The sequence below is a fragment of the Myotis yumanensis genome, unplaced genomic scaffold, assembly GCF_028538775.1.
Source record: "Myotis yumanensis isolate MYYU_CA2020_CCGP unplaced genomic scaffold, mMyoYum1.0.hap1 SCAF_3, whole genome shotgun sequence".
In the NCBI taxonomy this organism is placed as follows: domain Eukaryota; kingdom Metazoa; phylum Chordata; class Mammalia; order Chiroptera; family Vespertilionidae; genus Myotis; species Myotis yumanensis.
Window position 1 is genome coordinate 37,430,210 of NW_027223754.1, and position 17,376 is coordinate 37,447,585.

The following is a 17,376-nucleotide window of genomic DNA, read 5'->3' on the forward strand; positions in this document are numbered from 1 at the left end:
TACCAACTGCTCAGGATGGGAAGCCATCCTTGACTATTCTCCTTCTCTCAAATTTCACACCCAATCCACTCACAAATCCTTTCTATAGCATGGCAGACCATACTTAATTTTTAATCTCCTCCTTCCTCTCTGATATTAACTCTTGCCATTCTCCTCCTCATTCACTCACACAGGCCTCTCTTTCTTAGTTTGCTCAGGCTGTAACAACAAGTGACTAGACAGAGTGGCTTAACAACAGGAATTTATTTCCTCAGTTTTGGAGGTTAGAAGTCTTAAATCAAGGTGTTGGCAGGATTAGTTTCTCCTGAAGGCCTCTCTCCTTAACTTACAGATAGATGGCTGTCTTCTCCATATGTCTTCACATGGTCTTCCCTCTTTCCTCTATATTCCAACCTCCTTTCCATAGAAGGACACAAGTCAGATTGGAGTAGGCCCACACTAATGACCTCATTTAATAATTACCTCTTTAAACACTATCTCCAAATACAGCCACATTCTAAGGTGCTGGGGGTTAAGCCTACAACATATGAATTTTGAGGGAACATAATTCAATACATAACAACCTCTTGATTCTACAGAACACACCAACCAAACTTGAGTCTTGTGCCTGAGGGCCTTTGCACATGCTAGTCCCCTTGTCTGACATGCTCATCTCCAAGATATCTAAAATACTAGTTTTTGCTTTCCTTTAGGCCCCAATCCAAAAGTTACCTATTAGTAAAGCCTTTCCCAACCACAGCTCTACATAAAACAGTACATGCACTTCCTGTGACTCTCTCCTCTTTTTCACTTCTTTATTTTTCTATATGGCACATACCACTAACTGTGCAATTATGATTTGCTTTTTATCATGTTTCTATTAGACGGGTTTTTAAAAATATATATTTTATTGATTTTTTTACAGAGGAAGGGAGAGGGATAGAGAGTTAGAAACACTGATCAGCTGCCTCCTGCACACCCCCTACTGGGGATGTGCCCACAACCAAGGTAAATGCCCTTGACCAGAACCGAACCTGGGACCCTTCAGTCCGCAGGCCGACACTCTATCCACTGAGCCAAACCGGTTAGGGCAAGACGGTTTTATTCTTGCTGTTTCCTCATTGCCAAAAACAACTGGCACATACAAATCACTAAATATAAAATATATACTTGTTGGATAAATGGGAGAAAGACTTCCAGAAACACCAGTACAGGGCCATGAGGTTCATGAATCCAGCAGGAGAGACTCCCACCTGCCTTCTCTCACTACCACCTTTGGTTCACTCTCAAGATCTCGGGTAACCAAAGTTTAAACAGGTCAGATGATTACATTGCAAAAACACTGACTCATACTAGGATTTTAATTTCTTAAACCTAATTTAAAAATCCTATTCCTCTAATCAGCAAAAGATCACTTATATGAAAATTGTACAGACCTATCATTTCTATTAATGCATCAAATTAGTTCCTTAGAAAGTCCATTCTACCAACTGCTGTACAATACAAATTCTAAAGGTAAATTTCAGAAAAGTAATCATACTCTGAAGTCTTACCTAACTGATTGTGAAAGTCCACATATTGGTAATATTCTACAAACTTATTTTTATTAAAAAAGTTTTTATACACATGCCGTGCTCCAAACAGCCAAATATCACTATCATCAGTGATTGTTCCGGAAGTTTGATCAGTCAGGTCCAGAATGGCACACTGAGCCTCTGCTTCCATGGGAGCCTCAATGTATGGAATTCCAAACAGGCGAAGAAGTTCCTGAAGAGTTACAGATAAACAATGACACTACAGAAATGCAGTACCTTCCTTGACCCAGAAATGGAAGGAGTGCTTACACATTTTATTTAATGCCTTCCCTCAGGGAATCTGAATGAGTAAAAATATCAATAGATATTATTAAAAGAGGCCCAAGTTGGAGCCCAGTCAGCATGGCTCAGTGGTTGAGCATCAACCTAGGAACCAGGAGGTCATGGTTCGATTCCCGGTCAGGGCACATGCCCAGTTTGCAGGCTCGATCCTCAGTGTGGGGTATGCAGGAGGTAGCCAATCAATGATTCTCTCTCATCATTGGTCTTTCTCTCTCTCTCTTTCTCTCTCTCTCTCTCTCCCCCTTCCTCTCTGAAAGCAAGAAAAATATTTTTTTTTTTAAAAGAGGGCCAAGTTGGTAAACCTACCTGGCTTTCCAAAAACATCTGTCCTGTAACAGTAGCAGCGATCCGTTCTTGCTGTTGTTTTTGAGCTTTCAAAGAATTCTGTTGTGTTAAAAGGTTGTTCTCCAGAGTTTCCAGCTCCTCCTACAAAATAATTTCATTTGTACATAATCATTCATTTGTTACAAAAACCTGCACTTAATCTGATTGAAATTACAAGTAAGTCCTCTCCTTATGAAGATTAGTTGGATTTCTGAACAAGTCTCTAATATCGTTAGTTCTCTTACTAAGTCACAGCGAAAGTGGAGACTTTCCCAGACAATCACCTACATATAAAAGGAACCACCAGCAAGAACAAAAAAATGCAAGCAAATAGCTAATAAATATTCATCTAGTAACTCCTTAAAACTCAAAAGCTACTTAACATGTCTTCCTTAACAATAAGTTAAAGCGTGACATAACATTATTACCAAATTAATATCTTGCCATTCACTGAGCGAATCATCCGCATCATTTTCAGTTTCTTCATGTGGCTCAATACCCAAGGGCTCACTTTCAGAGTTGTCTCTTAGGAGGCCCTCAGAGTCACCAGTGGCTTCTTCTTTCTTAGTTCCTATCAGTTCCTCTTCACCTTGTCCAGAGGAAGGTTTGGAAGCTTCTGCTAACTCAGTTTGAGGTTCATCATCACTAATTATACTCTGTACTTCAATGAAACTTCCTGTATCAAAATAATAAGGTCACTTTATCTACAACTGAAACATTAAAATTATCCTGAAATCATCAATGGCTTTCCAAAATATTCTGAAAAATTGTTTACCCTAAAAAGAAAAGACCCAAATTTAATAGAAAACAGGTGTAGTAAAATAGCATATTACTATTAAATAAATTTAATGAGAGGGGCCTATAACTTCAAAATAAGCCTTTTCAATGAAATAAACAGCCACTATCTTTAATTAGAAACCAAGCTTTCAAATATTTGCATATTAACTTTATACAAATATGTTCTTTAAATTAACTATTGCTTTAAAATTCAAAAAGAAGGAGAAACCAAGATGGCGGCATAGGTAAACACCAAAGATTGCTGCCTCGTACAACCACTTCAAAAATACAACTAAAAGACGGAACAGATATCACCCAGAACCACAGGAAGGCTGGCTGAGTGGAAATTCCACAACTAGAAGGAAAGAGAAAAGCATACCGAGACTCAGAGGAGGCGCAGTGCGGAAGTGAAATACTAAGGTGCGGAGGTACGCGCGGATGGGGCTGGCGGCTGAGGGCGTGGTTGTCTGTTTCAATCGGGAGGGAGTCTCAGGCTCTGAGCTCCAGTTCCGGGCAAGGCTCTAGAGACCCAGACTCAAACGGGAGAAGCGGGACTGTCTGGCATCGGTCGGATCTTGAGGGCAGCTTTCTCTCCAAGGTCTGCAGCGGTTGCTGGGACACTGAGAGGCAGAGCCTCTGGGGACGGGACTGAGAGCAGCCATAACTGCTCGCTCCTCCCGCCCTGTTGATCCCCTGGGACCCGCCCCGCCCAAGCCCTGCACAGAGGCATTTGCCGGATAGCCTCAGGCAAAGGCTAGATTAGCACCTCCCTAGAGGACAGAAGTTCTCCCACTGCAGACACAGCTCATTCTCACAGCCAGTTGGCCTGAAGGTCAAATCCCTCCCAGTGATACCTACAACAATCAAGGCTTAGCTACAACAAGACTGCGCACAAAGACCACAAGGGGGTGCACCAAGAGTGTCTACCTCAGGTAATTGGGACACTTAGCACAGAAAGCCACTCTATCGACACAGCGAAGCATAAAAAAATGCTGAGACAAAGAAACAGGACACAAATGACAGAACTGGAGGAAAGCAGGCTGCTGGATTATAGAATTCAAAACCACACTTTTGAGGTCTTACAAGAGTCTTCTAGAGTCTGCCGATAAACTTAATGAGATGTACAAGAAATCTAATGAGACCCTCGAGGTTGTGATAAAGGACCAACTAGAAATTAAGCATACAATGACTGAAATAAAGAATATTATACAGACTCCCAACAGCAGACCAGAGGATCACAAGGATCAAGTCAAAGATTTGAAAGGCGAAGAAGCAAAAAACACCCAACCGGAAAAGCAAAATGAAAAAAGAATCCGAAAATACGAAGATAGTGTAAGAAGCCTCTGGGATAGCTTCAAGCGTACCAACATCAGAATTATAGGGGTGCCAGAAGATGAGAGAGAGCAAGATATTGAAAACCTATTTGAAGAAATAATAACAGAAAACTTCCCCTCCCTGGTGAAAGAAATAGACTTACAAGTCCAGGAAGCGCAGAGAACCCCAAACAAAAGGAATCCAAAGAGGACCACACCAAGACACATCATCATTAAAATGCCAAGAGCAAAAGACAAAGAGAGAATCTTAAAAGCAGCAAGAGAAAGAAACTCAGTTACCTACAAGGGAATACCCATATGACTGTCAGCTGATTTCTCAACAGAAACTTTGCAGGCCAGAAGGGAGTGGCAAGAAATATTCAAAGTGATGAATACCAAGAACCTACAACCAAGATTACTTTATCCAGCAAAGCTATCATTCAGAATTGAAGGTCAGATAAAGAGCTTCACAGATAAGGAAAAGCTAAAGAAGTTCATCACCACCAAACCAGTATTATATGAAATGCTGAAAGGTATCCTTTAAGAAGAGGAAGAAGAAGAAAAAGGTAAAGATACAAATTATGAACAACAAATACGCATCTATCAACAAGTGAATCTAAGAATCAAGTGAATAAATCTGATGAACAGAATGAACTGGTGATTATAATAGAATCAGGGACATAGAAAGGGAATGGACTGACTATTCTTCGGGGGGGGGGGGGAAGGGGTGTGGGAGATGCGGGAAGAGACTGGACAAAAATCGTACACCTATGGATGAGGACAGTGGGTGGGGAGTGAGGGCAGAGGGTGGGGTGGGAACTGGGAGGAGGGGAGTTATGGGGGGAAAAAGGAGGAACAAATGTAATAATCAGAACAATAAAGATTTAATTAAAAATTAAAAAAAATTCAAAAAGAAGAATTACTGGATATATAAACAATCACAGAGGTTGTTAAAGTTTTATGCAATTGCACTATGAACACAGTGAAAGGAGTTTTAGGGATAAAATAGGCAGGTTTAGGGAATTTTAGGAATAAAGAAGATCCATGGGGGAGGAAGGCATAGGTGGGAGCTTGGAGCTGCCAGAAGGCATACATTCACAGAGAAGAGAAAAAAAGAGGTGCCACAGGATAAGGGGAGAGAGGAAGACATCCATTCACAGAAGATAGGGAAAAGCCACAGGGTATGGGGAGAAAGAGGAAACAAACTTTCAGAGGATAGAGAAATGCCGACATATGGGAGAAAGAGGAAAACAGATTTTCACAAGAGATAGAGAATTCTACCACTGAAGAGGGAGAGAAGGAGGGAGACACTACGTGGGGTTTGGGCTTTAAAGTGGATATTCTGTAAGAGTGACCATTTAGAAGGGAGTATGAAGAGACAAAGAACTGCACCTTTATAAACCTTAGCAAAAACGAGCTTGGTGGGTTACCCCCTTGGGACCCCCTTCCTATGTGGCAGTCTATACTTGCTTCCAGTAAATTTCCACCCTTTGATCTACCACCTTTTGTCCGTGGCTTCATTCTTCGAATCCATCTGGACAAGAACCCAGGAAAGAAATCACCCTTGCATCCTGCTCAGGAAAACAACCCAACTCAATAGCAGAGAATAAGGCTATGACATAGTGGGGAAAAAAATCCTGGATAAGTACTCAAGAGAAACAGCTCTTCCTCTCCCACTTTCTTTTCCTCCTCTCAGGTCTTTCCTTTAAAAAGTACGGCGATTCCCTTCCATCCCTCAGGCACAGTGGGCTGGGGTATGAAGGCACAATCAGGATGGGGGGGGCAGGGCTCTCAGGGCCCGAGGCCTGGGGTGAGGAAACAGCCTAAGCCAAGGAAGAGGCCACTGGGATCAGGAGATGGTTATAAAGACAATAAGCAAATAAGTACCCATGTTGAAGATAATGGGAGCAAGGTTCCTCACTGTTAGGGAAATTTCAAAGAAGGTAAAGACTAGAATGAAATCTGTGATATTGGACTGGAAGTGCCGATATCAGTGTGAATTTATGGATTTTAATATATAGATAGGGATAAATTAGATGTGTGCGTGCACGTGTGTATGTATAAATATATGTCCTGGCTTTGCTACTAAGAGGGCCTGAAGCAATGATATTCCAATAACTGATCTTGGTTTCTAAACATCATGCCATTACAAGGAACCAGGACTCTTTGGCAAAATGGCTGGTTTCAGGGAAGGGCAGGGAAAGTACAAGATAAACCTGGAATATCTTAGCCAGGAAGTAAAGAAATGCTCAAAATATAATGGGTAATTGTCAAAAGTCACAGGAGCCAGCTTGAAGGGACAAACTAGCTACTGGCCAAAGCTGAGACAATTCAAACAACAAAGTAAAGTATGGTAGTACCATAACTTCTAGATAAAATAGGAATCCATGAGTTTAGACCAGCCGTGGGCAAACTACGGCCCGCGGGCCAGATCCGGCCCGTTTGAAATGAATAAAACTAAAAAAAAAAAGACCGTACCCTTTTATGTAATGATGTTTACTTTGAATTTATATTAGTTCACACAAACACTCCATCCATGCTTTTGTTCCGGCCCTCCGGTCCAGTTTAAGAACCCATTGTGGCCCTCGAGTCAAAAAGTTTGCCCACCCCTGGTTTAGACTGATACAAAAAATAAATGGGAGAAGGGAATGATCTTCCTTATAGTTGGATGCCAACAATATATAAGAAACAGAGTTTAAAAACCCCCATTTGGCAACCATAATAGCATAATTTATTCAGGTAAAAATCTTCAATGGATGCTAAAAAGAGTGGGTGAAGGTTTGTTTAATAACAGCATATTTATGTAGCCCCCAATACTCCTTTCCATAAAATACTTCCTCATTACAAAGGGGAAATACCAACTTTCAAATGGAGTAACCTGGCAGACACTAGGAAAATAAATTACCAGGTGTATGTGTAGGAGAGGCAGGGGGAGTTGAGGGAGCTGCATAGTCATTTCTTCTTATTTGCAGCATTTATGTTCTGTAAATAAAGTCACTGAGAACACTAAATACATGAATACTGAAACTTTGTACCTCGAGGAAATATATTTATAATTCTAAATCCTAAAAGCAACCCACCTTGTTAAATTCTGTTTTCTTTATTTTACAAACCAGAAAACAAAGTTTAGGGGTGTTAAAAGACTTGCCTGAGGCCACCCTAATAACTGGTGCCTGAGCTGAGAATCAAACCTGTCCAACTGACCCTAGAGCCAAAGCTTCTTGATCTACACTGCATTGCTCTCCCATCTCCACCCTCTGGTCTGTGTAGAAGAGTTGAAACAAAAAGGCAGAGTGTCACCTTGCTCAACCTCAGCTGGGAACAGTGTGGCAACTCAAATTTTTAGCTGCTCTATGCATGTCCACCAATGACCACAAACAGTGTGGGGAGTATTGATTCTGGGGTTACAAATAAATTCTACAAATACGGAATCTATAAATAATGGTGTTTGGCTGTATAAAAATGTATACAGAAATAGATATAGATATATAATATACATAGAGAGATATGATAAAGCCAATGTGGTAAATGCTAGCCACTGAGGTACTGGATAAGGAATCAGAATGTTCTATAATATTCTTTTAAGTTTGTAATTAATTCAAAATAAAGTTAAAAGAACTGAAAGGAAACTTTTTTTATCTTCTCCAATTTGGGTACTCCCTCCATTTAAAAATAAATACAAAAAGAATAACAAACGGGAAAGGTCAAGATTCCATCACTAGCTGTGTGCCCTTGGGAAAGTCATTTCACCTTTCCGGGTCTCTAGGTAATCAACTGAACAGAGTGGCAACTGGACCACAATAAAGGATCTCTCAGTTCCCACAAAGGTAAAGTACCACCATTCTTATCTCTAAAAGAGAACAGAGTAAGCACCTACCATCAGATTCACTTTCCTCAGAGTTGATTTCCATTGGTTCCATAGACTTTGGAGCTGAAATTAAATCCTGGCCTGAAGATTCCATTGTCTCACATTCTTGGATGGTTTTCAGGAAATTCTCATGCTCTTTAGCATTTTCTAAGTTACTTATTGCCTCTGATGGGATACTTAGTGTGTTACGTGTTCCTTGTAAACTGACAGTAGCAATAACTTTAGAAGCAGGATTTTTTTCACATTCATCATTACTTGAAATAACAGAAGAATCATATTTAACCTCAGATGGACAAAGATCTTGTTGTATCTCAAGCACTTTGGTGTATGTTTCATTCTCTGATACAGAACTTGGATTTACAGGAGGTGCTGATGTCAGTTCTCCTCCACTTGGGAGCCCAGGTGCATTCACGTGAATAACCACTGTGTTTTCTAAAGGAACTGAATCTTTCCTATCATTAACCGTAGGCTCATCACTTGTCTGAAAGGCTTTGTTAACCCTGTGACTAAATGACATTTGTTCTTTTGGAATGTTAGCTTCACTGCCTTCACAAAAGACAGTACTTGACAAAGGAGGTGAGTCGGCTACCTCTTTTTCATTATTAGTGCAGGTTACACGCTCCTCTACAAAGTTCACACTGGTTGAATGAGGCACTGTTGTCAACAGCATTCCTTTTCTATCTCTTGTTTGAAGTCCTTCATCAGTTTCCTCATCAGAACTGCTCATAACCAGTTTTTTGGCTTCTGACCCTCCAGTCTGCACATCATTCCCAGCATGCACTTTCACGTCTTCATCATCATCCAGAGCTTTCTGAATAGCCAGGAGAGTCAGTGGTGATACGGAGCCCCCATCTCCAGCAGTAAACGCATCCCTCTTATTGTGCTGCCTTTGATTCTCACTCTCCAGCTCCTCTTCGGAGCTACTGCCCAACATGGCAGCTTGCATGGCCAGTACAGTTCTTGGAGAAGGAGGGGTGGCATCAGGCTCTTTCTCTGGCTTCAGTTTTTCACATGGAGATGACTTTATGTCAAAGGACGTGTTGTGCATTTTGCTGGAAGATGGAAAAGACTCTGAATCCACATCTGCAACTTTCTTAGCTTGTATACCTTAAGAAAAAGTAAAACTATGTAGATTTACAGTATAATACTTCTAGTAACATGAACAAGAGTATACTGATTCTCATATATGGAGTTACACATTTTCATTTAATCAGCAATTAAAAAGTTAACTCATTAGTTAATATTAAAGTGGGTTTGTACAACCCATTAAAATAGGTAATCCATTAATAACTTACACAATTATTCTTACATAAGTAGGTTTCATTAATATTATCCAGGGGTGCTAGTTTATAGAGTTCAGAGACACAACACATTTTTGGTTTTTAACTATCAAATAAATGATGGTGCCCAATACCTTTTATCAAGATGTAATGTGAAGTGTCTTCAGAGACCACTCTTCTTGACTCCACCTCTTTCAAAAAGCCCCCTTCATCTTCATATTGCCTTTGGATTTGTCCTGAATGTTGTTGATTCATTTCCTTTTGGACATTTTCTATGTGTTGGTTGAGATAGTTTTTTTTAAGTAAGCCTTTGAGCTGGTATTGTGAAAAGTCATTGGACTCCTAAAGCAAACAAGCAAAATGAATTTATATTAAATACAGATATTACCACATATCCATCTCTTTCCCAAAAGGTTAACAAAGAGCAATTAATTTTTTTTCATTGGTGGTATTTTCATATTATAAAAGTAAAATTTGAATACTTAGAACAAAACAATAACATAAACTTTAAAACAAAAGGAATTGAGCAAAACAAAAGAAACCATGGCTACTGTTTATGATTTAATCACTCATTAAAAATACATGGCTTGAGCATGTGATGCATGCCAGGCACTGTGACATTTTTATTATGGCTTAACAGATGGGACAACTTTCTAGAATGTCAGCAAATAGGCAAGTAAAGTGCCCAGCATAGTCCCTGGCCCACAAAAGATAAACAATAAATCACAGCAACCAGTTATTAATAGTAAACATTTGCAAAGCATTTCCTGTGTAAGGCATTCTTCTAAGTACTTTTATATATATTATCCCATTTTATTCTCAACCACCGATGAGACAAATATCATTATGTCCAATCTATCTAAAAGTGAAAAAACTAAGACTTAAATAGGTTAAGTACCCTTCCTAGAAGCACATAGCTAGTAAGTGAGAGATCTGGGATCAAAAGCAGATCTTTTGATTAACCCTTATACTATACTAGAGGCCCGGTGCACGAACTGTATTTGCCCACTGTAGAGATGACACAACGACCCAACCTGGATCACTTACAACTTCCCTTAGCTGTGAGAATTACACATTCAATGAGCTGCTGCGCTGTATTACCCTAGTCTACAGATCCCAGAGGCTGTGTGGTGGCAAAGAAAAGCAAGTGGAGCAAGTCATTAGGGACTGTCTCTATCTCCCTTTCCCATTGTTGTTTACATAATCCAAATTCTATTTCCTCAAAGACCAGCCAAAGATCCTTTCACACTCAGGAAACAAAATGCTTTATTGGTAGATTGAGCCTGGATTTTTCCCCTGAAATAAAAATAAATTTACTTCTGTGCTTTGCATACCACTTCTGTATACCTTATCTATTGCCTGTGTTCACATTCTTCATGGAAAAAAAGAAAGGAGTGAGGGAAAAGAAGTCTCTCCTGCCTTTTTCATATTTTATTATCAATTTTAAAAATGGTAAAAGTCTGCAGAAAAAAGAATACCAAATCCATTCATTAGGAATAATAGTGCTGCAAAAATTTACATTCTGACCTACAGTGAATTAAAGGAGAACAATGTTAGAAATAATAGGTGGTGACAGTAGAAAGGAAAAGAAAACTCACCAACTAAAGATAGTAAGAATTAACGTTGTAGCATTATCAGGAGATATGCTCAATAAAACCCAACTCCATACACGACCCTGCTGGGGGTTTCTGTGGCTATGGGGCCACTATCAAATGCTTTAATTCAAAGAATTTACCACTAAATTCCCTATTACCAATGTCCAGAAAGCAGAAGAGGGAACATGGAGATACAACTGCATTCCCAGCCTTGTAACAGAGGAAGAAGTACGTGTAATTTCCAGTTAGAACAAACTTTTCCAATGTGATTAGGTTCTATATTACTATTCGTATTCTACAATGAATATTATGGGTTAAAATAACTTTTATGAACTAACCTAAGAATTGAACCACTAGGCATATAATGGGCTTTGACTATGTGAAAGATACTAAGCTAGGTGTTGAAAATACAGAAGTGAGCAAGATAGGTATATCTGGGTGCTAAAAAATATGAAAGAGAAATTATAGGGTACTATGAAAATACAAACAGGAGACAAGATCTGATCTTGGGTAGAAAATCAAGAAACCTTTCTTTGAGTAAGTATTTGCAAGTTCAAACTTATAAATACAGGGTGTCAAAGTTAAAAAAAAATGAGCAAGTTAAAGAGTAGGATCTTATCATCAACCTCTCCTCTCAAAAAACATCTTTCTCTAAAAATTTTTTGGTAGTGACTTTATTCCATCAAGAGCAGCTGTTTCGTTTCACAGGAAATTTAAACAAAGCATTACCATGATGGAAGCTGATGTGTTGAATCAGGTATACAAAAAAAAAATGAAGTTGGCCTGTTCAAGACATTACTGTCTTCTATTTAAATATCCACTGGAAAGGTCCTTACTGTGCAAACTAAACATGCAAAATAACTTTTGGACTTGTATTTAGGAAGTGAGTTGGACTTCATTACTTTTTGAGAAAACATGGATATGCAAGCAGCTTGTTAGTGTATGTGTGTGTTTTCCCAGTAGGATCTCTCATAGTCATTTTTTCTCACAACTACATTGTAGCTTATTCTGCGCTCACAAGAAAGACTGGTCCTTCTGAAAGAGCCAGGCCCTTGGAAATTGTGTGTAAGAGATTGTGTGTAAGATTTAGCACTTCATGGATAGAGAAATCCCATGCCATTTTAACCTATACCATAAGGGATTGTGCAACTGTGCGAGCAGGTACCGGGATCACTTAGATTTAGTGTCTAAATAAAGATATTGGAGTTTGTAACTGCAGCCATTGAGTTAACATGGCAGTTATTTTAAATAAATGACTCATGTAGGTGAGATTTCAAAGTCACTGGAAACCTTTTCCTGATTTCTATATCCAGCTGCTCACTGGTGGGACTTTCTCACAAAGCAGGAGTTCTTGGTGGTACGGTCCAAGCCCTGCTCGCGCGCGCACTCTCTCTCTCTCTCTCTCTTGCATGTGTGTATCTGTGTGTGTGTGTGTGTGTGTGTGTGTGTGTGTGAGAGAGAGAGAGAGAGAAATAGAAGAATTCTATGCTCAGGTGTGTTGTTTATAGAAAAGGCAGTGGAGGCTAGAGAGGTAGGCTTCTGCTTATGAGCATTTGTTTACGTATTTATCCCATGTTTGCTGAAGTTCTGAAAATGCCCTATATCTTGACCTGGGTGGAGTATTTATACATAAAAAACAAAATGTACATCTAATATGTATGTGGATTACATATATATAATACCTATGAAATAAAAAATTTGAGAATTAAAATAAAATGTATACACACTTTGAATAATTATTAATTCCATTGGGTTAAATCTGAAAAGAAAGAAACATCAATTGAGCTATTAACTGTTAAAGTGCATACATTTCTGGGGGACACCCTGTATATGATGCTTCACAGATGCTGTTTACTGGAAACATTGTATAAACAGTGCTTGTCGATTTTTTTTCCTAATGCAAAATGTTTCTGCAGTTCTCAATTCTATGCATTAATGTGCTATTACATATATATTACCTCTGGCATTGCTTCAAATAATGTCCTTCTTCTCTTGGTAAATTCTTTCATATCAGTCAAGATTTCATGCTTTATTTCAGGGGGCAGGCTGCTGAAGTCTTCAGACTCAATATCTACTGCATGAGGATTCTGAAAGAACTCTTCCTGTAAGGAAAAAAACATAACACTATAAAATTAACATTTCATACACTTTTTTTTTTTTTAATATATTTTTATTGATTTTTTACAGAGAGGAAGGGAGAGAGATAGATAGTTAGAAACATCGATGGGAGAGAAACATCGACCAGCTGCCTCCTGCACATCTCCCACGGGGGATGTGCCCGCAACCCAGGTACATGCCCTTGACCGGAATCGAACCCGGGACCTCTCAGTCCGCAGGCCGACGCTCTATCCACTGAGCCAAACCGGTTTTGGCAACATTTCATACACTTAATGCTATTCACCATGACAGAGTTATCTTGTGCTTATATCATAAACAGAGTTCTACATAATCTACAATAGGCTAAAAAAAGTTGTACATAATCTGCAATAGGCTTAAAAGTGAATGGCACATTAGGGAATATATTCATTCACTCATTCATTCATTCAAAAGAAAAATTACTTACCAGGCACCTCTAATGTGACAAGCACTGTTCCAGGAGCTAGAGTACTATGGAGATCATGCCAGATAAGGTCCGTACTCTTAGGAGTGAAGGAAGATATATAATAAACAAATACATAAACAAGATATAATGAGAAAATAAAGCAGGCTATTCTACTAAGGGAGTTGATTAGAAGAATAGAAAGAGAGCAACCTGGCTCAGTTAGTTGGAGTGTTGTACCATATACCAGAGGTAGTAGGGTTCGATTCCCGATCAGCACACATATTTAGGTTGCGGGTTTGATTCAGAGACAACCAATCAATGTTTCACTCTCCCTTCCTCTCTCTAAAATCAATAAAAACATATCCTCAGGTGAAGATTTAAAAAAAGTAGAAAGAGAAAAATAGAGAAGAGCCCACTAAAAAAATGACCTTGAACAGGGATCTGAAAAATAACAAAAAGCCTGCTTAAGGACGGAGCATTTCAGCCAGAGAGAATAACAAGTGCAAAGGCCCTAAGGCAGGGATGAACCTTATGAATTTAAGCGTGCAAGGCCTTTGAGGAAACTCCAGCCCCAGCTACGATCTGACTGCACTGAAAGGGAACTGCCTCACTTTCATCAACCCCCTGAACAGTGAAAGATGATAATAAATGATTATTTTCACGCCACTAAGTTACACAGCAATAGATAACTGGAGCATATAATACGAAGACATACATTTCCATATATATGCATACATATAATAAATACACACATACTCAACCATACGAGGGACAGGGAATGGACTAGTATATGCCAAAGTATTACTAGAAGTTATTTTTGGATGGTATGTGGCTGTATTTTACATGAGCATATATAACTATTTCTATTTATTTATTGGTTGGTAGGTTGTAAAAGAAAAACAGCTTATTTTGGATATCTAGTTATGCATAATTCCATATATATGTGTACGCATGTATTTTATATATACACTAGGGGCCCGGTGCACAAAAATTTGTGCACTGGGGAGGGGGTTTCCTCAGCCCAGCTTGCCCCCTATCACATACTGGGAGCCCTAGGGGATGTCCTACTACCTGCTCCCTGCTCCCCTTGGGGAGCGGGCCTAAGCCACAGTCTGGCCTCCCTTTGTGGAAGGCGACCGGGCTGATCAGGGGAAGGCAACAGGCCCATCACCCTGCTGCTGCAGCCACTGCCAGTCACCGCAGCCACCAAGGTGTTTTCATCAACACGGACTCCAGTCCCTTTACCATGAAAAAATGACAACTTTCTTTAGGCATTTTCAAGAAGTGTCTTTCATAGGATATGACATTTCTTTCTTTCTTTATCCTCACCTGGGGATATGTTTCCATTGATTTTTAGAGAATGTGGAAAAGAAAGGGAAAGACAGAGAGAAACATCAAAGTGAGAGGAACACTTTGATTGGTTGCCTCCTGCATGAGCCCTGACCTGGGCCGGAGCCAGGGAGGAACGTGCAACCTAGGTACATGCCCTTGGTCAGAATTGAACCCAGAATCTGCGTTGGGCAGGCCAAGGCATTATCCACTGAGCCAAACTGGCTAGGACAGGATATGACATTTCTTAACCCTCCAGCAGCAGACCTTCATTTTTTTCTCCAGGAGTGTGGTAAAAAAAACCCTAGATCACTTTTTGGACTCTTATTACCCAAGTTACTAAGAATATTACCAGTGGCATACAGGGAGCTTAACCAATCAGAGGTCAGAAAAGGTGTTTCCTCTGTAGTTCACACCAATTGCTGGTTTGGCCCCTGTCCAGGCCTGATGCCTCTGGCGAATCATTAGCCCTGGGCCAGGGCACCCTCAGCTCCAAGCCACCGTGGCCATCAAGGATCGCTGGCTGGCTGCGCCCGGGTTCGGGCCGCCACCACCATCAAGGATCACTGGCTGGCTCCTCCCCGGCCCAGGCCTAAAGCCTCTGGCCCAGGCATTAGGCCTGGGCCGGGGCACCCCCAGGTCCCCGCCACCGCAGCCATCAACGATCCCTGGCTGGCTCCTCCCTGACACAGGCCTAAAGCCTCAGGCCGAGGTTTTAGGCCTGGGCATCTCGCCGCCGCCGAAGATCGCTGCTGGCTGGCTCCTCCCCGGCCCAAGCCTAAAGCCTCTGCTCGAGGCTTTAGGCCTGGGCCGAGGCACCCCCAACTCCCGCCGCAGCCGATCGCTGGCTGGCTGCTCCCTGACCCAGGCCTAAAGCCTCAGGCCGAGGTTTTAGGTCTGGGCCAGGGCACCCCCAGCTCCCGTCGCAGCCGATGGCTGGCTGGCTCCTCACCGCCCCAAGCCTAAAGCCGCCACCGCCGCCGACGCCCCCGCCACGGAAGATCGCTGGCTGGCTCCTCACCGCCCCAAGCCTAAAGCCGGCCGCCATCTTGGCTGACAGTTAATTTGCATAAGGATATGCTGATTAGCCAATGGGAAGGGTAGCGGTCGTACGCCAATTACCATGTTTCTCTTTTATTAGTGTAGATATATACACATGCATACACATACACACACAATAAAAAGGCACTTACCTTCATTATTTTTAAGACACTTCTCAAAATTCATACTACCTCATTAAAATTATTCATTTTAATGCCATTCATTTCAAATAACAGCATAAATTCTGAATTCGAAAATTATGTAAATACCTGTAATGCTTGTTTTTGATTCATTCTTTCTTGCCATTCTTTTTCATCTTCCTCTTCTGAGCTGAAAGTCAAACATACATTTACAATATGTGCGATGTAATGATTTAATGAATATTTAATGTGTGATTAAATATTTCTTGAGCTCAAGGTACTGCTACCTGTAGGGGCTACAATGGTGAATAAGATGGCAGGATATGTCCCGTCACTGTTTCACAGTCTGGTGGGGGCAATCACAATATGGCCTAAGAACTTCCATCACAAGGGAAGAGCAAGTTGGCCAGAATATGATAAAAGTCACCTCACCCGAATTTGGGATGTCATGAAAGCTTTCTGGAATCTCCTGCAATTATACTGTTTAGAAAAGCATGTGGTTAAAGGGTTGAAGTTTTATCCTTAAAAAACAAAATTAGAAGCTAGGAAGTATTTTAAGCAAGGAAATGACAATATCAGATTTGGGATTTAATAGATTCTATTCTACACTACAAAGCAGAGACTGGGCTTCGCAGGGAGGGGTTGTTACAAAGGAGTAAGACTAGAGACAGAAAGAGATTTGGAAGCCAGTATAGTAAAGTAACCTAGAGACAAGATTACAGTGGCAGTGATGAAGATAAAGAGAACTGGGCTGATTCAGAAGTTACCTGGCCTCTCAGGCGCCCCATAGAAAGAAATGAGGACGGGTGGAGGACATAGTCAAACTGGTCCACTACCTGCACTTCAACCACAGAAGCCGCTGACAATTCATAGCCAGCAGAAAGAATCCACAAAAAAGCCTGAGAAAGAGTGGCCAGAGAGGTTCTCAGCAGGCACCATGTTACACTGAGACCTGCAAAGCATCTACTGGACTTAGCAAGGACATTGTTGTATGTGGTCTTTTGCATGGTGATGTGAGAGAGAAGACATGAGGCTGAGAAACCTGGAGAGACAGCAAGTATAATCAAAATGTAAGAAAAACTAAAATCCATGTTTTGTGAATTATAAAACAACAGTCATAGTACAGGCTCTACAGAAAGAAAAAGAAACCATCACAAACCACCAAAACACAAAGACTAGTTGCCAATAAAAAATTTACTTTTGAAAAATATTCTAAACCGTGTCAAGAATGCATATTTTAGATGCATTAATTTCCTCATGCCTTAACATGTAGATTAAACATAAAGGGTTAAGTCTGTCTGAATACAGTGA

The 17,376-nt window shown here is 40.5% G+C and overlaps 1 protein-coding gene across 2 annotated transcripts in view; it reads right to left on the reverse strand.

Moving 5' to 3' along the window:
* Positions 1–17,376, reverse strand: part of ERCC5 (ERCC excision repair 5, endonuclease) — a 31,076-nt gene that overhangs the window by 8,935 nt on the left and 4,765 nt on the right. Inside the window, exons 5-11 of one of the 2 annotated variants that reach the window (XM_070408617.1) lie at positions 16,195–16,255; positions 12,972–13,115; positions 9,553–9,760; positions 8,148–9,245; positions 2,609–2,856; positions 2,163–2,282; positions 1,533–1,746 (exon numbers count right to left, since the gene is read on the reverse strand). In XM_070408617.1, coding sequence (XP_070264718.1) covers positions 1,533–1,746; positions 2,163–2,282; positions 2,609–2,856; positions 8,148–9,245; positions 9,553–9,760; positions 12,972–13,115; positions 16,195–16,255 — 2,093 coding nt within the window. The remainder of the gene's footprint in view (positions 1–1,532; positions 1,747–2,162; positions 2,283–2,608; positions 2,857–8,147; positions 9,246–9,552; positions 9,761–12,971; positions 13,116–16,194; positions 16,256–17,376) is intronic. The other variant, XM_070408618.1, reaches the window with a different exon arrangement.